Here is a 21,772-nt window from a genome sequence, read left to right on the forward strand (position 1 = left end):
CTATGCATGCCTCCTTAGTAAAATGCTGGTATAGAGTCCTCTAGCTGCAGTATCAGCAGCATCTAAAGCACATCTAATGGATTAATTAGAAATAAGTTTGCCTTCTTGCACCATTTCTTGGCCTTTTTTCTTGTGTTCTTCTGGAAGATATCTTAATAAGTATTCCATTTTATCCCAATGTGCCCCATTATACCTAGCTAATAGCCCCTGAGCGTTGGCTATTCTCCCATGATTAGCTGATAGAGCAGCTACTCTCTTTCCAGAGGCATCTATTAACTTTGATTCCCTATCAGGAGGAGGTGCTTCTCCTGAGCTTTGTGAATTTGCTATTTTACATGTGTTTGAAACTACCAAGGAATTAAAAGGCAACTGCCGCTTAATAAATCTTAATAGATACAGTGTCTGATGGAGGAACTTGGTATTTTTTATCTACTCTAGGTGTGAGGATACGTGACCTTACAGATCTGTAACATTGGCAAAGACTGGGATGTTCTCTGTGTATTTCCTAGAGTTTCAAAAAGTAAATCATCTTCTAGGTCTTCCTTATGTAAAGTGACCCTGTGATAAGTGGCTGCTCTGGCAATTAACTCTTGATAAGTGGCATTATCATCAGGAGGGGAAGGTTTGGCTGGATTTGTGTCTCCTGGTGGATCAATATTTTAGTCATCATCGTCTTGATTATCAGCTATATCTGGGGACCCTCAAGGTGTAATGTGCAAATGGTCTGATGGTGGTTTGACAGGTAGTGTTGGAGAGGGTGGAATGGTTGAATGAATATTAATAGGACTAGTGGATATGTCCTTTTTCTTCTTCAGGGGTTTTCTATACTCAGTGTCTATCTTTTTGGAGGTGGTATCACTGGTGTAGTGGTAATGTGTCCAGTTTTAGGGTTAATGTGGATTATCTTCTGTTTAGCATCCAGCTTGTGTTGCAGTATCTCCAGGATTGGCTCCAGTGGCTTCAATGGAGCATCTTTGTCTTTTGGTGTCGACATGTTCGGTGCCGAGCTGGACTAGTCTCTTATCTTTCGATGCTGAATGTTTCAGAATCAAAGGGGGTATCATCTCAGTTCCATCCAGAACAAGAAGGCTTGACTTTCTGTTTCAGTGTCAAGCAGGAAGGTGGGTCATTGGAATCAGAGTCAAGGTGCCCGATGGTAGTGGTGACCAGAAGCATTTTGCTTGATTGAAGTGGATTCCGTGGGCAAAGGGGTTTTGGTACGCACAGCACCCTGTGGATATAGAAAATCGTGGGACTCAAGTTCAATCTCCAACTCCGAATCAGAGTCCTGGATGAAAAAGGCCTCTTCCTATTCCACCGCCAATACTTCCATCTCTTCTTGTTCGGCCTCTACGCCGAAGATATCTGGAGTTTCTTCGATAGACTGTCGTTGCATGTCTCTGTGTCGACCGCGACGGTTTCTGAGAATCTTTTTCGAACCACCGACCTACACGCGTCGCAGACTTCCTCCTTATGCCCTGGGGAGAGACAAAGGTTACAGACCTTATGAAGATCCATGCGTGGGTATTTAGAATGGCACCTAGGACAAAATCGGAATGGCGTCCGTTCCATCGGCCAAAGACTGGATGCAGGATCTACGAGTGGAAACTGGAGAAGTTCTAGGTCAGAAAGCCGCTGGCAGAGTCTTTATGGATAATTAAAGTTTTTTGAATTTCTTCAACACACAGAAGATGAAAATGAGATCAAAAACAATACCAACCAGGGCAGAGTGAATTGCGAACCGAAGGGATCGCTATTGACAGTTTTGAATCAGAGCGCAGCAATACACGTCTGAACCCAATGGCAGAAAAAACAAACTAACAATGGATACAATGCCCATGCGCTCTATCTTCTAAAGGAGGAGTCACCTTAACTCGTGGCTGCAAAGACTTCTTATAAGAAAAACAACTTGCAAACATCAGGACCCAACGCTAGATGGCAGGAGTATGCAAAGCATGAATATCTACAGCACACATGCCTCGAACACACACTTGAAACTTATTTTTTTCTTTTCAGTCTTCATTAATTGTTTTTAAAGTATGTTTTGAATGCTATTTTAGAAGTACATTTTAAATGTTGCTTAGGGTGGGTTGTGGGGCAATGTGACAAGGTGATTTTTAATGTGATGCACTTTGTACTTTTTTTCAGACCATGGTAATACAACTTGATTAGAACCTGAAGCGGTTTCAGACTCATACCTGAGGCCCACCCTCAGACTTTTTTCTTTTTTTTTAAGACTTGGTGGCCTCCTACTGGAGACTACAACACTACTTTTAGATAGCAGTTTAGACAATACTGTGTGTTGCACAGCCTATTTGAATGGGGACAATCTCTGACGTACCACTGTGGACCCAAGACAAGCTAGTCTGTGCCCATATGAGTCCCAGTGCCAGGACATACTGTCAGTTTTCCTTCTAGTCTACTGGCGAATGAGGAGTCATGTTTTGTTTACAGATATCCACTCTCTCTGCAAATCCCCTCAATCCCTTAACCCCTTGCCCGTGGCCAGAATCCCGCTCCTGTGCTGGACATTCCGATCGCGGGCTCGGTCATGACGGCTCCCGGCCGTCATCAGCACAGGAGCACTGTGACGCATGATGGACGGGAGCCGTCATCAGCACGCAAGGGGTTAATACCCTTCTATTCAAGCATTATTGGAGATAATGTTACTTTGCCTTAGACCCCCAATCCATCACAAGCACCAATGAAACTTTTAGCCATTAGCCAAAAGTAAATAATGGAAATTAAAGGAGCAATATTTTATTTACCCTTACATTTCATGAACAGAAATGCATCGTAACAAGGGCAATCTTCGTTTCAAGAGACATACCTGCTTTAATCTTTATTGGGCAATATGGACGAGTTTAGATGCCACTGAAGACAAGAAGGCAAGTATTACGGTTCCCTTTTCTATACTAGCTTATTTCATCAACAATTAACAGGGCAAAACATTATCTTACATAATACAACTTCTATGCACCTTGTTGTAGATATCAGCAAAACATTTCAAACAAACAAGTTACTTACCTTCAGCAACGCTCTTTCTGGTGGGTATTTTAACGGCAGATTTGTCACCTTAGAAAATACCAGAGACGCTGTAACTGAATACGCGGAATACAGCATCTTGCTATGCAATGCATGATACGCAATAGTGCATAGACATGAGTTAGATAGCCTCCATACAATAAAATCCCTTTTCTTAACTGACACTTGGCAGACACCTCAGAGGATTTTTTTTTCTTATAAAATAATTGATCTCAACTAACTTTAAATTTCTACATAAGGATCGTCCTGATAAACGTGAGAAAGGAGTAGCTGTTATTTTTTGATGACTTAATGTTAAAAACTAAAAGATTTGAGACAGACATTTCAGCAGATCAACTTGTGTTTTTGATTAAAATTCAAAATAAGGACGTTCACTTATTAATTTATTGACCAACAAATATGTGTGGCAAATTATGTGAGCTAGCTAAGGATCTTGGGACTTACGGTCTAAATGAAAATAACATTGTTATAGAATACCTAAAAGTATGGCATGCAGGGAGCTATGTTAATATTCAAGTAGATGTTAGAAGTATTCAGTCTAAAACTGCTCTCAATACAACTGACCCACATTAAAGTCCACCTATTAGATCCTTGTTTATCAATTACAGAGACCTTAAGATAGCTGAAACATTTCCGCAGATCGGACTACTTTACAACCCCTTTTGCTCTCACTCTCCTGTGGGTTACAAAATTCACTCCACCTAAGATTCTCTGATTGGAAAGACACTAAATTACTTGCTTCTCAGACTGATCAGATTCTCAAGCTGCAAATTTGAGACCATAATAGTAATAATATGAATGTTCTAGTTTTAACCCTTGTTTAAACCCCCACAGGTAAGGTGATCATTTGACAGCAAAAAGACAACCCCTTGCTCTTCTCCAAAATTCAGCAGACTGAAGTTAGAAACATGCCATTAAGTAAGACATTGGAGAAAGTCCTAGTCTTCCAACCTTGGAACGCTTCAGCTCTAAAAATCTAAAACAGAGGATAAAGGAAGCAAAAAGGTCTACTACAATAATAGGATTTTACATTTCCTAATTTAACTAATGCAGTATCATCAATTATTAATGAACTCCAATCTCGCCTGCTGCCATTAACAACATTCCCAATATAAAAAATCTTTGTGAAGAATTAACCTAATTTTCACAATAAAATCTAGAAGTTATGGGTATTGCTGTAGAGGTGATCCCAAACTTAAAATCTATGATGCTCCTAAGAGCCAAGAACTCAATCCAACTAAGTTGAGTAATTTTGCAGTTACCCAATATAAGAAAATTGCTTACAAGAAACTACTGCTTCTTTAGGATTTTGGGGTATAGGCGTATCAGACAATTCGGAAGGGATGTAAATAAACTAGAACTCACTATTAAATGTAGTGGACTGGTGCTCAGATTAAAACATTTTCGTAACTGTAACAAAGTACAGAGTGTTTCTTCCTGATAAACCTGTTGACGAAATTCCATATGCTCTCATCTTAATATGATAGCTTGGTCTCTAAGTTGTGACTCGATGCAAGACAAACTATTGCTTGGAGACAGTAGGCTCCAGACCCTTCGACTATGGATCTATGTGGTTGTAAAAATGCAGATGCCTAAGTGCAAATAAAAAGTAACATAAGTCGTCAGAGATAGGTTATTACAATTCAAGTAGACAATCTTTCAGTCCTATACATAACGATGGTTTTCAGCTACACGTTTATGTTCTCCACAATGGATTCTTACTGCAAACATAGGCCTTATAGCCTAAGTTGACTTACTTGCCACATCAAAGATATATTTACCTGCATTTTGTCCCTTTCACTATCCTTTTCCTTAATATAACTTTGTAAAATACTCTTGGAAATTTGATAACTGATTTTTATGCCAAGTGGGACAGGTGTGCTACATTCAAAGATGTGCTTTCTGAATTCTCTCACTTGCTTGTTACTTTTAATAATTTTTGGATCAGACTTGTTGCCACTGATAGACTTCTACTGCCCATGTTTAAAACCTTAAATAAAGTTGTTTAAAAACACGAAATGCTAAGAAATGAATATTTACTTTAAAACATTTAAAAATGAAATGTGAACATAGGTAGGTCCTGAAACAAGCAATACATACTCTTCATCAAGGCCAAAAGGTCTCTCAAACAACATTTCCAAAAAGCAATTGATCAGTGCTCTGGTTCCTGGGTGCAGATACAACTGATTGGCCAGTAAGGTAAATCCATGTTTTTTCAAAAATGCTTCTTTCTGTTCCTTGGATGATCGTTGAAAATATGCATCTAGCAACTAAAGGAAAAAGTAAATAATAGAAATTAAAGCAGAAATATTTTATATACCCATACATTTCAATAACAGTAATGCATCTAAACAAGGGCAATCTCCGTTTCAAGAGACATACCTGCTTTGATCATTATTGGGCAATAAGGAAGAGTTTAGATGCCACTGAAGACAAGAAGGCAAGTATTACAGTTCCCTTTTCTATACTAGCTCATTTCATCAACAATTAACAGGGCAAAACATTATCGTACATAATACAACTTCTGTGCACCCAATTGTAGAAATCAGCAAAACATTTCAAACAAACAAGTTACTTACCTTCAGCAATGCTTTTTCTGGTGGGTATTATAACGGCAGATTCATCACGTTAGAAAATCCCAAAGCCGCCCTAACTGAATACTCCGTTTTTTTTTGTCTCAGTGCTGACCTCACGCTACTAGTTGGCATCATACAGCTCTTGGTTAGCTTCGTAATGGGCCAAAAGTGACAAAGCAGCATATCTAAGAGTAACCCTTACGCCCAACATCAGTTTCTTACTTTATTCCTTTCTGCACTCCTCAGAAGTCATGAACTATTGTTGGCTACAGTGTTCTGAATACTAACTTGAGACTTTTAAAAATGTAATAAAGGGGCCAGTCCACAGAACAGGTAAGGCAGTTAGAAATCTTAGCTATAGTGTGAGAAGTTGGCCTGATATGTGATGTCCACTATTCTAGTGGGCACCCTGTATCAGTCCAAACAACCCTTACTGTGATGGTTGTAAAGTAAATCTTATAGACCGGCTATCCTAGTGGTAGCATGGACAAAGCAGTCTTAGGTTAAAACTTCAGAGAGCATGTGAAGACAGCTGTTTTACCATATATAACCCCTTGAATACCAAATGAAAGGACACCACACAGGTTATATATAAAATATATATGTATTTATTACTAACACAACCCCTCTGAACTGTTTATGAGGTCAGAGGTCAAAGCACATAACATGATACTTAATTATCATACAATAAGTTGCACAAAATACAGTTGAGCCCCAGGGGCGTTGCAAACCATATACTAAAATAGTGGTATAAGAACCACGTCACGAACAGGGAGTAGGCCTAGGGAATCGCTGGGGCTACACTGAACTACCAAAGGTTAGGAAGCAGGAGGCCCACGGGAAGCGTGTGCAGTGTCTTAACACACACGCGAGTTACCATAGGGATACAATGGGAACGTAAGAGTTAGAAACTAGTTGATTTAGGACACTTCCGGATGGACTAGGAGAAAGCTACTGAAAACTAGGACACTTGGATAGTCAATACCCACAGGCGCACCGGAGAACTCGCGTTACCTCACCCACAGGAGCCATGTGCATAGGTGTCATGTTGTGTCGGGTTTCGTCGCTGAATCCTATGGAGACCTATAAAAAGATGCTGCAGGCAACCAGGAGAGAAGTGTCTGGTTGGATCCAAGGGTGGATTGAGGATGAAGAGTACCTGAAAGCAGAGGGGACAGAGTCTGGGTCACTAGCCAGTGACCAGGAAGGAACCAGGAAAGAACCAGGCGATGTCGTGAAGCAATCAGGTGATGTCGTGAAGCTAGTCTATGCAGCCACGAGGTCCAGGAGGCGTCGACGACGACCAGGCGCTGGAATCGAGCTGTCCCACGATGGATCTAGATGTCTGCGGTGTCGGGACCCGAATTGGATCCAACGAGCCTTGGCAAATGCAACCCACGCAAGAATCGAATATTCGCTTCGAGTCAGACCAGCAAGGTCTGGGGGGCTTCTCTTTTTCAGGTAAGCAGGAGCAAGCCTGGAGCAACCAGGCCTGCGGTGTAGATTCAAAGGTTCGCCTTCACAGAGGCCACTAGCCAACGGGCAAGTGACCGGCAAGGTGCGCCGAGCTCAAAAGCAGCAGCAGGCCCCACAAGGCACTCGTGGAGTGTGGAGGGCTGTGCGTCGGTGCAAATGTGGCTCGGGGCTTCTCAATCCCCAATGCACAACTTCGAGGGTGCCTCAGAAGCTGCGCAATTAGCAATAAGCAGGTTTTCCAAGATGTTCGGTCCCACGTCTCTCGTCGCCTCCACGGGTCTCAGCTCTGCTGCAGATGTGGGTCGGGTCAGAGAAGTCTGGAAGTCCAGTTCCTGTCTGGCTCTGTGCTCGGGCTCCGGCGGGAGCGTCGACAAAGCAAACCGGCAAGTCGCTGGTGGTGCCTGTTTGCACAGGGTGGTCACTCCTTGACCACAAGAGAGATTCTTCAGTCTTCTAGTTGCAGTAGAATGTCGAAGGTCCAGAGTTTTGTTTCAAGTTTCAGTTCAGGATAATCTAAAGTTTCTAGACTCAGCTCCTACCTATATACTGATTAAAGGGGCTGGATTACCTGCTAGGTCCCTCCTATGGGTGGGACCAGGCAAGGGGGTGGTTACACCCGTTTCCCTTTGTCCAGTTTCGCGCCAGAGCTGGGGCTGGAGTGCCCCAGCAACTGGTTTGAACCGGACTATGCATGGAGCACCTTGTGTGCCCCAGGCAGTGTCTCATTTCATTCAGCCCTCCCTGCCCAATACACTATGGCCTGTCCGGGGTGGTGCTAGCACCTCCCAAGACAGGAAACCTATTGTCCAAGCCTCCCTCGCTGGAAGGACTCCCAGCAGCAGGAGGTCAGACTTGTGTCTGTGGCAGCAGCATCCATTTTGTGATGCTGAGGCTCTGATTAACTTTAACCGGGATTAACAGGAACAACTTGTCTTCTCCCTCTAGAAGGGTGGAATGCTACCCCCGTCGCCAGAACTGGCGAGGGGGTAGTATTCCAAAGCATATGACACCTGACACGACATGTTTTAATAAAGCCAAACCAAAGTTAGCATTAACCGCGAGGATTATAATGCACTTAAGAGTATATGGTATGGCTACATCATAGAACAGCTATAAGGACATGGTTCCGAAAGCTGCAGACAGGCTCAGCTCATGCTAGAGCACCATCTCACATAAAACCAAGCACTCTGCCTTCAGGATTATTAAGCCCTGCCATAGGAGTGACTTATAGGTGCATATGTGTCTATATATAAGGTTAGATATAGGAATACTATATATAAGCATGGGGTGATTACACGACCTTGCCCCAGCTGAGTGATCAGCCAGTTGTGTCAATGTGGATGGCCAGCCAGGGGAGGCATAATACATGCTGCAGCCCCTGGTAGGCTGGGATGCACATATGCCCTGGGTACCTATGGTACACTATACAGGGGCTCATAAGGTGACCCAATGTCCGATTGGAGATGTACCTAAAGTACATGGAGTCCATGATTGGGACCCTGGGGCCCTGATTAGCAGGATCCCAGGCAAACTAAGTCAAAAACCAGCTAAACACTAGGCAAAAAGTTGGGGTAACCATATAGTCCGATATCAGCCTTCCTACATCGAGTAGCCACTGAAAGAACAAGTTACTTATCTTAGGAAAGGCTTTATCTGGTAGAGAGAATATCTAGCCAGAGATTCCTTACCTTTGAATTTACACAAGCATCAGACTGGATCCGAGAGATTTTTCCTGAGCAGTATTCTTACACGCCAGTAGGTGGCATCGACCGGCTCTACGCGTCAGCCGTGCCAGAAGTGATATCCGCATCACCTATATAGGCGCCACCTCGGCACGCTGACATCAGTTACTTTTCACGACTTTCAACATCAGCAGCCCGGAGCCATGAAGTGCACTGAAACTAGGGCACTGAAAGGGATCATCCCTGACCCTAGAAATTGGTCTGCACAATGGGGAGGATGGGTGGGTCAGTAAGGAATCTGCAGCTAGATGTTTTCTCTACCAGATAAGGCATTATCAAAAGTATGTAACTTGTTCAGCTGATAGAGATTTCTAGATGCAGATTCCTTACCTATGAATAGATACTCAAGTTATACAATCACTGTTGCTGGGTGTGAGAAGTTGGCCAGATTAAGATGTCTCCAATTCTGGGGGCACCTTGTATCAGTCCAAACAATCCCTTATGGTGGTGGTTGTAAGTCAACCTTATAGACAAGCTATCCTAGGGGTAGCATGGACTAAGCAGCCTTCAGGCTAAACTCAAGAGGGCATGTGAAGCCAGCTGTTTTACCAAACACAATCCTGTAATATCAAATGAAAGGACACCACACAAGTTATATATTATAAAAATATATGTATTTATTCTCAGAATAATACTCTAGACTCTTTATGAGTATAGAAGCACAAGCGTTTAAACAAAAGCACAGAAAACATATGAAAGTTGCACAATTTGGATGAGGCCAGGGGCCACTCAAACCATATACTAAATAAGTGGTATAAGTATCACTAATTGGACAGTGGTCAGGCCTAGGGCCTGGGGAATCGCTGGGACTAATCGTGACTAGCAATGCTGAAGTCGGGAAAAGCCCGCTGGAATCGGGTGCAGTGCTGAAAGCACACACATGCACCAATGCAAAGTCAATGGTGTGTAAAAGTTATCGAGTTACTGTTTTAAGAGTCTTCCGACTGGACTAGAAGTACAAAACTTTAGACTTAGACACTAGAGGTGTATACCACTACAGGAGCACCGGCGTTCAAGAGTTACCTCACCCACAGGAAGCGGGTGCACAGGTGCAAAGTCGTGTCGGCTTTCGTCGTGTAGATCTATGAAGCCTGTAGATGATGATGCTGCAGGCGTCGTGAAGGAGAAGTGTCCGGTGTTATCCAATGGTGGATCGAAGTTGTAGAGTACCTGAAAGCAGAGGGGACAAAGTCTGGGTCACTCAGTAGTGACCAGGGTGGAACCAGGAAGAAACCAGGCAATGTCGGGCGCAATCAGGTGGTTGTCGTGAAGCTTGTCTCCGCTGCCACGTGGACTCTGGGGCACCGAGGATGTCCAGGAGTGGATCACGAGCTGTCCCAAGAAGGCTCTCGCTGTCGGCGGTGTCGGCTTCCGGATTGGAGCAAACAAACCTTGGCAAGCGCAACCCACGCAGGATTCGAAGATCGCTTCTTACTCGGACCAGCAAGGTCAGAGCGGGTGCTACTTTTCAGGGAAGCGAGGGCCAGTCCAGAGCAACCGGACTGGCAGAGCAAATTCAAAGGTTCGTCGGTACTGGGGCCACTAGCCAACGGGCAAGCGACCGGACCAACGCGTCGAGCGGAAAGATGCAGAAGGGCCCCACGCAGCACTCAGAGAGTGTCGAGGGATGAGCTCTGGTGCAAAAGCTGCTCGGGCTGGGGCTTCTCAAACCCCAATGCACAGCGTCAAGGGAGCCTCGGGAGCTGCACGGTCAGCACTTGGTAGTTTTTCCAAGATGGCCGGCCCCACGCTTCAGGTCGCCTCCACGGGTCTCAAGACTTGCTGGGACTGTGGATCGGGCTGTAGGAAGGCAGGAACGCTGGGTCTTGTCGATGTCTGTCGCTCGAGTTCCGGCGGGAACTGCAACAAAGCAAACGGTGAGGCGCTGGATGGTGCCTGTTTGCACAGGGTGGTCACTCCTTGACCACAAGGGAGATTCTGCAGTCTTCCACGTCGAGTGGGATGTCGAAGGGTCCAGAGTTTCATTTCATAAGTTTCAGTCAAGATAATCTGATGTGCATCTGCACAGCTCCTACCTTTATTCCAAATCAAGGGGCTGGATTACCTGCTAGGTCCCTCCTATGGGTGGGACCCAGGAAGGGGGTAGTTACACCCCTTTCCCTTTGTCCAGTTTCGCGCCAGAGCTGGGGCTGGAGTGCCCCAGAACCGGTTTGAACTGGACTATGCATGGGAAGCCTTGTGCTCCCCAGGCAGTGTCTAGTTTCATTCAACACTCCCTGCTACAATCCACTATCTCCAGTCTGGGGTGGTGTGACACCTCCCTGTGACAGGATATCTATTGTCCAGGCCTCCCCTGCCGGAGTTTCGGTCAGCAGCAGGAGGCCAGACTCATGTCTGTGGCAGCAGCATCCATATTGTGATGCTGGGGCTTTGGTTAGATTTAACCGCGTTTAAGCAAAGTAACATGTCTTCTCCCTCTAGAAGGGTGGAATGCTACCCCCGTCGCCAGGACTGGCGAGGGGGTAGTATTCCAAAGCGTATGACACCTTACACGACATGTTTTGATAAAGCCAATCCAAAGTTAGCAAGTAACCGCGAGGATTATAATGCACTTAAGAGTATATGGTATGGCAATATCCCGGAACAGCTAAGGGAATTGGTCCCGACAGCTGCAGACAGGCTCAGCTCATGCTAGAGCACCATCTCACATAAAACCAAGCACTCTGCCTCCAGGATTGTTAAGGCCTGCCATAGGAGTGACTTATAGGTATATTTGTGTCCAGATATAGGTTTAGATATAGGTATACTATATCTAAGCAAGGAGTGATTACACCACCTTGCCCCAGCTGAGTGATCAGCCAGTTGTATCAATTTGGATAGCCAGCCAGGGGTGGCAAAAGATATGCTGCAGCCCCTGGTAGGCCTTGGATGCACCTATGCCCTGGGCACCTATAGTGCACTGTACAGGGGCTGATAAGGTGACCCAAGCCAATTTAGTTATGCACCTAGGGTACATGGTATCCATTTTAAAGAGAGAGCAGATAGTTGGCCTGGTTCCCTACTAATCAGGGCCCCAGGCTAAGTCAAAAACCAGCTAAACACAAGGCAAAAAATCTGGGGTAACCATAGTCCGGTATCCACCTTCCTACACTGTGTCTGCGGACAAATTTAAACTAAGAAGCCCTGCAGGACAGAACGGGCAAAATGCTCATCCCTGCGGACCAGACTGTCCAGGCTGTGTAAGGAAGCCCAAGCTGCTCTCTGGCAGATGTCCAGGACTAGGATTCCACGTACTAATACAGTGGTTGCAGCTTTAGTTGTGATGGAATTTGCCTGTTAGCTTTCCAGAGGCTGCTTCTTTTGCAGTACGCAGCAGATCTTGATGCAGGGAATGACCTATCAAAAGAGTAAGTTATCCACCCGGAAATCTCGGCTGCGGTCAAGTTAGAACGACAAGGCTCTTTTTCTTTCCAGGCTGTGGAGACGCTCTTCTTCATTAGAAGGATGTGGAGGAGTGTACAAGGTGGGTGAGGTGACAGATTGGCCCACGTGCGATGGTGTCACCACTATTGCCCAGAAAAGAGGCCCTAATGCGAAGGACCAGTTTGTCCAGATAAACTGATAAGAATGGAGACTTGGTTTATAAAGGCTGCAGCTCACTCTCCCTCCGGTCCGATGTAATAGGCACAAGAAAAGCTGGTTTGATGGTATGCAGTCTGAGGAGACAACTGTGAAGACGCTCAAAAGAAGCACACATCAAGAGTGTGAGGACCAAATTAAGGTCGCACTGAGGCATAATAAGAGGAGAAGAGTGGAACATATGTACAAGGCCCTTAAAAAATCTATTTACAATAGGGGACTAAAATAAAAAGGGTTGGTCAGGCACCTGCAAGAAAGCAGACAGAGCAGAAAGATAACCCTTCAGAGTGCTCACAGCAGAGCCATGCTTGGCAAGGGTAAGAATAAAAAGCATAATGACGGAAAGGGAGGCAGAAAGTAGGTCAATGGACTTTTCTGTACAATATGATCCACATTTTTTCCAACAGCAGGCGTATACTGTCTTGGTGGAGGGATGCCTGGCTGCCAGAATAACACTCCAGACTTCAGAAGGAAGTTTGAAAGCTATCAACTGTCGCCACTCAATCTCCACTTAAGAAGGCAGAGAGTTGAGAAGTTTGAAAGCTATCAACTGTTGCCGCTCAATCTCCACTTAGGAAAGCGGATAGTTGAGAGTTTCGGGTGGAGGACCCTCCCCTGCTGCTGCAAAAGAAGATCCTCTCGAAGAAGCAACCTGATCGAAACTCATGTTCAGAAGGTCGGGATACCAGACTCTCCTTGCCCACTCTGGAGCCACAAGAATTATTTGGGACCAGTCGTTCCTGATCTTCTTGAGAACTCTGGGCAGGAGTGGTATGAGCAGACAGGCGGCTTGAGTTCCACTTGAGTTGAAAAGAGTCTTTATGTGATAGCCACCTTGGTAACTTTAGCGTGCAAAACTGCTGACATTGTGCATTCCCGGCAGAGGTGAACAGATCTAACCAAGGCTCTCCCCACTGCTGAAAAGAGACCTTTTGCCACCTTTGAATGGAGACGCTATTTGTGATCCACTAGGCAATGACGGATGAGCTTGTCCGCTCTGGCATTCAAAGAATCTGCCAGGTATTGAACCTCCGGGTATATACTCTGCTGTTCCAGCCATGTCCAGAGACGCAAGGCCTCTTAACAGAGGATTCACCCCTCACCACGCCCTGTTTGCTGCAGTACCATATGGCGGTGGTGATGTCCGTGAACAGCTGCACCAGCCTTCCTTTGACGGAGGGTAGAAAGGCTTTTCAACGCCAGTCAGATTGCAAGGAGCGCCAGCATGCTGATGTGGAGTCTGGATTCCGCAGGAGACCAGAGTCCTCTAATCTCCACGTCTCCCATGTGGCCCCATCCCAGGAGTGACCCCAACTGTCACTGCCGTGAGCTCTAGTTGGGGAAGGGATGGGGTCTGCCTCTGACAATCGCAGTTCGTTAGCCACCAATGCAGGTTCTTTAGAGTTCCCACTGAGATATGGACTATAAGACTCCCCTGATGCTGTACCCACTGGAACCTCAGGTCCCACGGCAGAGCCCACATATGCCATTCGGCACGTGTCACCAGCAGGATGTAGGAGGCCATGAGTTCCAGGAGCCTCAGAGTCAGTCTCACCGAAACCCAGAGGCTGAAACACTGGTAAAATAGCCTGGATTTCCTGGAATCGCTGCTCAGGAAGATAAGCCACAACTACATTGTGTCCAGAACAGCTACAATGAAAGGGAGTGTCTAAGAGGGAGCCAGGTGTGACTCAGGCAAGTTGATAGTGGACTCCATCAAATGCAGGAAGCTAGCTGTAGGTTGGAGGAGGGAAATGACAGCCTGGGGCGAGTAAGTCTTCAGCAGCCAGTCGTCGAGATATGGGAAGACTGGAACCCCTAACCTGCGCAGATGAGATGCAACCACCGACATCACGTTACTGAACACCCAAGGGGCGCTGGTTAAGGCCAAAAGGGAGCAGGGTGAACTTCAAATGTTTGTGGCTTTCTATAAACTGCAGGTAGTGCCAATGGGCAGGCAGGATGGGGATGTGAAAATAAGCCTCCTGCAAGTCCATTATTACCATCTAGTTTCCTTGGTCCAGGGCAGGTAAGACCTGAGCATCTTGAACATCTCTTTTTTGTGTAAGTAGCTGAGGTTTCGGAGATCTAGGATAGACCGAAGACCTTTGTCCTTTTTGGGGACAGGAATGTAGCGGGAATAGCAACCACAGCCTATTTCTGGCACCAGAACCCCTCTCTATGGCTCCCTTGTTCAAGAGAGCCATGACTTCCTTGCAGAGCAGGGTCAATAATCCGCAGTCAGCTGGTAGCAATATGGAGGGGTGGTAGTGCGAATCAGAGGGAGTAGCCCCTTCGGACGATATGCAGAACCCACCTATCTGATGTTATGGACTACCAGTGGTGGAGGTGATGGCGCATTCTGCCACCAACTGGATGTCCATGATCTTAAAGGGCAATATTAGGAAGGTTTGGAAGCTGCAGGGGTGGAAGTGGCCGGACCAGACCGCTGAGTACCTGACCCACAAGACCGGTAGGAGCCATGCTGAAGCTGGGAAGCTTGCACGGCTCAGTGGCTGGGTTAGGGTTGGCATGGCTGTAAGCCCCTCCTGTACCTACAAAATGAGCGAATTGTAGACTGGGGACATGGGGCAGCCGAGAGGATTAAGGATTTGGCTGGAGCCTGTGAGTCCTTAAAGCAATCTAGCGCAGAGTCTGCCTTGTCTCCGAAGAGACCGGTGCCATCGAAGGGTATGTCCATGAGGGAAGCAGACGACGAGCTGCGTTGCTCCCAGCATCTTCGTCCCAGCTCTGGGACGCCGTTGAGGATCTCTATCTACAGAGCCTGATGCAGACATTCACATCTTGAACCACAGTGATACTTGAAGGACTGCATTTAGACCGGCCTGGCCCTTCACCCTCTCTATCGTTTTTGTCTCTTACAATTTTGGGCCCCATCACAGCCTGCCTTCAGCTTGCACAGTCTTACCAATTGAGCCCCACTTGGTAGCCACTTGGCTTGTCGTTCCTTCCTACAAGCTCCAGTATCTTTACTGGTGCAACTGTCAGACAGACAGCCAGACAGACGCAGACACACACGGCTGACATCAAATGTAAATATTTCATAAAAACAGGTTCTTATTAATATTATGAAAACGTGACTTGATGTAGGCGTAATTTGAGGAAAAACATACGTAGAGACTGAAAACAAGGCATTCATTCATTTATGTATTTTTAAAAGTATTACCAGGATGCATGTCTTTGTAAAAAGTGCAAACCACCAAGGAACACTATGTTAAAGAATTTAAGGCCAGATTAATGACCCAATTTACAACTCGCCTCGCAAATTGGGATGAATAACAGTGTCTCAGGCACTATTTGCGATTCCTAAAGGGGGTCACAAATTGCATGCCTCATTAATATTAATGAGGCAGGTGTGAATTGCGACCCCATTAGGAATGGCTAGCACTCCCAGGGATGGATGCCTGCAGGGGTCAGCAGACCACCTCGTCTGTGACTGCTTTTTTTTAATAAAGCAGTATTTTTTTTTTTTTTCCTTAAAGGAAAATGGGATGCATTTAAAAAGCAAAAATGAAACTTTTCAGTTTTCTGGTTTTTTTTGGGCAGGCAGTGGTCCCTGGGACCACCAACAGATCTTAAAAAATATTTTCTCACAAAGGGGAAGGAGTCCCCTGCGGCCCCCTTCCCGTTTGTGAGTGGTTACCACCTACTTGAAGTAGGTGGTAAACTGCGAGTGTTTTGTGGCAGCAAATGCAGACCCAAAACAATAGTACATGGCATGGTGACTCGTTATTAAGAAGGGATGCCCCTTCCTAATAGCGAGAGTCGCAAATGCTATTTTGCGAGTCAGTGACTCACAAAATATCATTTGTACATGCCATTACCCTTCTTTGCGGTCGCAAACAGGAGGATTTCCCGTTTGCAGCCGCAAAAAAGGGTTGTGCATCTGGCCCTTAATGTTGTATTATATTTAATATATGTCTCGGTGAGATGACTGTATGAGGATATGAATGATAAGATACGTGATGGAGATAATTGTTGTTATCCACCCCAAATGACAAAGTATTTGCATATGTATATGGACATTGGATATAATCGACGACTTCGGAGGGCTGGAAGAGGTCCCCCGCTACACGGCGGAGGAGGGCACTGGACATCGAATGCTGTCTCATACTATGTGACCTATTGTTCCACTACACCTCCCCGCCCGAACTTTCTCACTCAACCTTTCAGTACTGTTATTAATTGCACATCACAGGGGCAGCTGAAATTCCAGGAGCCTAGTCCCGACAGCTCGACGACTTCGGAGGGTTGGAAGAGGTCCCCCGCTACACGGCGGAGGAGGGCACTGGACATCGAATGCTGTCTCATACTATGTGATCTATTGTTCCACCTGTCTGTCTATGCTCCCCCAGGTACTTCTCTTGTAGAGCGCTCTGATATCCGCAAGGATCTTGTCCGCGCTATATAAAACTTTCTAAATAAAATAAATAAATAAAATAATTGTGTCTTTTATATTTTCACCTTTGCTAAATATCAATAAAAAATCTGTTTTGTAATCACCCCAGACGCATATTGTCATGAGCCCTTTATCCAGATAGGATACTAATTTTAATAATTTTGAGTTCCCAGAGGTTTGTGTACATCCATGAGGGAAGCCTGGACATTCCCGGAAAAGTCAGAGGTACTCAGCCAGCCTGAGGGCCATCATCGACAAAACCGCCCCGTCCAGCGAGTTGGTTGTGTCCAAGTCACTGCGTATAATGAACTTTCCTGCATCTGCAATTTTGCCCTAATTAACTTTCAATCAATAATTGCATCATTATACCTAGTCTAATCATCAGCAGTACCACTTATTATTCTTCACTCCCAAAAATTTCACCCCAGTCAAATTTGATCATAAGCTCCTCACATTTTGCTTTCCAATAAAACCAGAATTAAATCTATAACAGCTTACCAACTCTCCAACTTGAGGGAAGTCTTGTCTACAATCAATTTGTATAGTTCCCCAAAATCTCTAGTGTACTATTAAGACCTGAATGGTAAATAGAAAACATTCTAACGACCAAGCCAGGAGAGAAAAAAAACATGATCAGCCTGGTTTTAAATGAGCACAAACAAGGACACCATAAATTACCAACTCTTACCTCCAGTGGCTCTTCTGTAAATCCAATGGTTAGTAAATCCCTCTATAGCACCATCAAATCCATAACCGATATCCCATTTATTTGTTCTAACAATGGAAGAAGCACAAACCTTTCATCTTCTTTCATGCATAATTTTTGTAATCCAAATTTATACTACAAGTGAACGCCCAGATGCAAAAACAAATTCTCACCTCTCCTAATGATCCTGTGTTCAGTGATCAGGAGAGAAAAGGACATATAAAAGTTCACTCAACGAACATCTTCATGGCAGACATCAACTTCTATCAGCCCCTCTGCCCTTATCCTAGAACACCCGGGCGTATTATGCCCCCTAGAGTAAAGTAAACACATTTTCAATAGCTTCAAACACCTCCCAGAGGTTACATGTATCGACATAAGAGGCAAAAACTTTTCTCAGACGAAATCCTTCATAATTCCATATCATTAATCTCCACAAAAATGCGACCCGAGCATAACCCATTCTTACTGCCAGATTCATCAAGGAAAAATCGGCTAGCAAAGGGCCAGATTCTGAGAATCTGGCCCTTTGTGAGCGCTATTTTTGCATTTGGGATTAATCATCCCGAATGCAAAAATCGCAATTCTAGAAATCGCTAAATTGCGAATAATTGCATTTAAGGAATCTCAATTTGAGATTCCTTAAATGCAATTCATGAACAATTTTAAAATTGCGAATTCGCAATCTGGGGCCGCTATTTACCGCGAAGTCTAACTACGTGGTAAATAGCTAAAACTTAGAAAAATGCACTGCAGTGCATTTTTCTAAGTTGTATGTTACACACACACATGTCCTTTGGACATGTGTGTGCGCAACACCAGTGTACATTACCATTTCAGGGGTGCTACAGGGTGTCCTTTGGACACCCTGGCACCCTTGAAATCGCTTCCTTATTTGCGATTCGCTATTTGCTAATGGCAAATAAGGAATGACTCCCCATTCATTCCTATAGGAATGAATGGGACAGCCATTCCTTATTTGCGATTAGCAATTAGCGAATCGCAAATAAGGAAGCAGTAGAAATCGCAAAAAATATTGGGATTTCTACATGCATCCCGTTTTGCGAGTCTTTAAATGTGATTCCTTAAAAATCGCTATTAAGGACTCGCAAAACAGGACTTTGATGAATCTGGGGGTTAGTATTTTAGGCAAAGATTTACAAAAATGCTGAATCCGAAGATACCCACACTGTTATTATCTTATTCATAATGTCCCTTGTTCAACGCGGTGATGATATTAACTCCTACCATTTAAAAATCCATAGACCATTAGAGCTCACATTTAAAAACACACATCTGTGCTGTCCGATTCCATTTCCAACACCGTGTCTCGAGAAACGAAAAAGGATCAAGTGTCAGGCCCGATAACGCACCCTCCACTAGCATTCCACACACTCCCATTTACCAAAAATACCCGAGACTCATCGTCGCAATTAACCCCTGCCCTTAGCACAGAGGTCAGTCCGTACCCGGTCCCAAAAAACGAAAGAACAAGAAACATGTGTCAATCCACAACACAATCAGTGCTGCATATAGGGTGACCAACTGACGTAGGTGCAAATTCAGGACGGTGAACGTAAAAATTCAGGACAAAGGGACTAAATTCAGGACAAAAGGTCAAAATTCAGGACAAAACTTCGGTTCAAAATGTACGTTTAACAGACACGTCAGAGGTGGTCGTGCAATAGTATATAAGTAAGTGCATAAACAACCACCTAAGTACAAGTCTAAATAAGTATATATTAGGTTGAGACAATCATGCACTTCACGTTTTTTCAGTATGGCCGCAGCTTGCTACCTTCGACGATTCAAAATTCGCATCGCGCTCCAGCAGCTACATTAGTCACCAGGCAATGGTTAACCACACCTGAATATAAGTGAGTCCGCTTTTATTGTTGATTGAAAACTACTGGATATACAAGGAACTTTGCAGTGCCAGCCCCCAGTAACAAAACCACCCTCCACCCCCTTTCCAGCTTCCCAGGGAAACACCCGATGCCCAGTCCGGCCTTGCTACCACCCTCCAATGGTGCCCTTAATCTTCACTTAGACGGTCTCTCATGTGTATTTAATTTCTTTTATAGTGTTACTCATCCCAAGTATGTAGCGCAGGGTGTCGGAGTGTGTTACATCACACACACATCATATAGAGACAATGACTCATATTAACATAAAAGTCAATGTATAGGAAATGTTACTTATGATAATGGGTGCTACAAGGTGTAATCATTCTTTCATCCATCATTCAGTCTTTCACCATTCATTCTGTCCTTCCATCTGTGTGCCCATCGATATCCAAACATATTCAACCATTTGCAAACCTATCCACCATATATCCTTCCATCCATCATTTCACTCATCCATCCCTCCATCCACCCTTTCACTCATCAATCCATTATTCATCTACCCACCCTTTCACCCCATCCACCCGTACAGTCATCCATCCACTCTTCCACCCATCCATCTATTCACTCACCCATCCAGCCATTTACCCTTTTACCCATCCAGCCATCCATTCACTTACTCATCCATCCATCCACCCATTCACTTACTCATCTGTCCACCCAGTCACTTATCCTTCCACCCATTCAACCTTTCAGTCATTCATCTTCCCTTTCTCTCTCCATCCCCCTTTCACTTGTCCACCCATCCACTCACCCATCTACTCATCCATTCATGAATCCATCCATTGATCCTATTACTCATCCATCCTTTCACTCATCCAGCCATCCGTTCGCTCATCCATCCACCCTTTCACTTCATTCATATATCCATCCTTTTGTCCAACTACCCCCTTTCACTCACTCATCAATCCTTACATCCACCCTTTCACTCATCCATCCACTTATCAATTCATCCATCCACCCATTCACTCACCCATCGTCTACCCTTTCACTCATCCATCCATCCTTTCACACACCCATCCACCCTTTTACCCATCCATCTACCCTTCCACCCATGCATCCATCTATTTACCCTTTCTCTCATCCATACCTCCACTCATTCACTCATCCATTCATCCTTTCTTTCATTGTCTATCCATTCCCCCTTTCATTCATCCATTCATCCTTTCAGTAATCCATCTAGCCATTCACACATTCCTAAACTTATTTGCTCACCCTCCTTTTCACATTATGAGCTGAGCCTTTGTCTGCAGAGTTGCAGACAGAAGAGGCCCATCAAGAACTTCACCTTGCTGTAGTTCCTAAAGCACAGGGTGGCTGCGGAGGGGGAGAATTCACTATGCCCCTCCATATAGGCAGACTGAAAACGTAGAAGTCATGAGCCATGCATGATGCACAGTGCCAAAGGTGACTGTGACATGGTGTTGTTTCCAGGGCTTTAAGTGGTGTGAAAAAACGGGTGGGTCTCTTCAAAGGGGGTGTTTAATGTAATTAAGAGCATGGTTTAAAACACCTAGGCTACAAATCTGCACTTAGCACAGTGTTGCACCTGACTGGTATTATGTCATTTCTTTCATTGCATTCATATATATATATACATAATACAGCAAGTATCATTACACCAACAACAAGCCAGGACTATTGGCTTTGTCAATGGTTGCTAGTTCCTTAAAATAAAAATAGCAGCAACCATGGCTTTGTTGAATATTATATTGAAAATACTTCAGTTCTAAGATGACTAGACAGTAAAAGAACGATAACCTGTTCTTTTTAACTTGTTTTTCAGGCTTTATTAAATAAACTGTTTTTCACGTTGCAGCATTTGCGTTTTACCTATTTTCTAACAGAATTCCCTGCTGTACACCAAGGCTCGAGGAGGCCTCCACATGTTGTCACACCCCAGACTGCCCCATTGACATTCTGTATGTGGCAATTACCCGGCATACAGAATGACAATGGGCGGGTGGGGCTGCTCCTGTACTTCAGGAAGAGTGCGAAGCGGCCTCATCAGGGGCGGGTGAGGCCTCTCACAGGGAAGCAGCGCTGCTTCCTGTGATGGGCAAAATTACGGACAAAAGGCGTCCGTGAAAGGGATCCTCACGGACAACGGACGTGAGGTCCCAATTATGGACGGTCCGTGAAATTTACGGACGGTTGGTCACCCTAGCTGCATACAGCCCGCACCCAAGTTTAACGATCATGGATTTAAATAAACCCCCTCCCGCTTTTCACGCCGTCATACCTGTTCCTCGTAGGAGTCTGTTATCACCAAAGTCAGGATCAAACGGGAGCCGCAATATCCG

At 44.9% G+C, this 21,772-nt stretch overlaps 1 protein-coding gene across 3 annotated transcripts in view; it reads right to left on the bottom strand.

The window, feature by feature from the left end:
* The window catches only part of LYST (lysosomal trafficking regulator), a 4,348,576-nt gene that overhangs the window by 2,366,288 nt on the left and 1,960,516 nt on the right, over positions 1 to 21,772 (bottom strand). For all 3 annotated transcript variants that reach the window (XM_086927077.1, XM_086927076.1, XM_086927078.1), the window contains one exon: positions 5,146 to 5,315. In XM_086927077.1, coding sequence (XP_086783203.1) covers positions 5,146 to 5,315 — 170 coding nt within the window. The remainder of the gene's footprint in view (positions 1 to 5,145; positions 5,316 to 21,772) is intronic.

This window comes from Lissotriton vulgaris, chromosome 6 (assembly GCF_964263255.1).
Source record: "Lissotriton vulgaris chromosome 6, aLisVul1.2, whole genome shotgun sequence".
NCBI lineage: Eukaryota > Metazoa > Chordata > Amphibia > Caudata > Salamandridae > Lissotriton > Lissotriton vulgaris.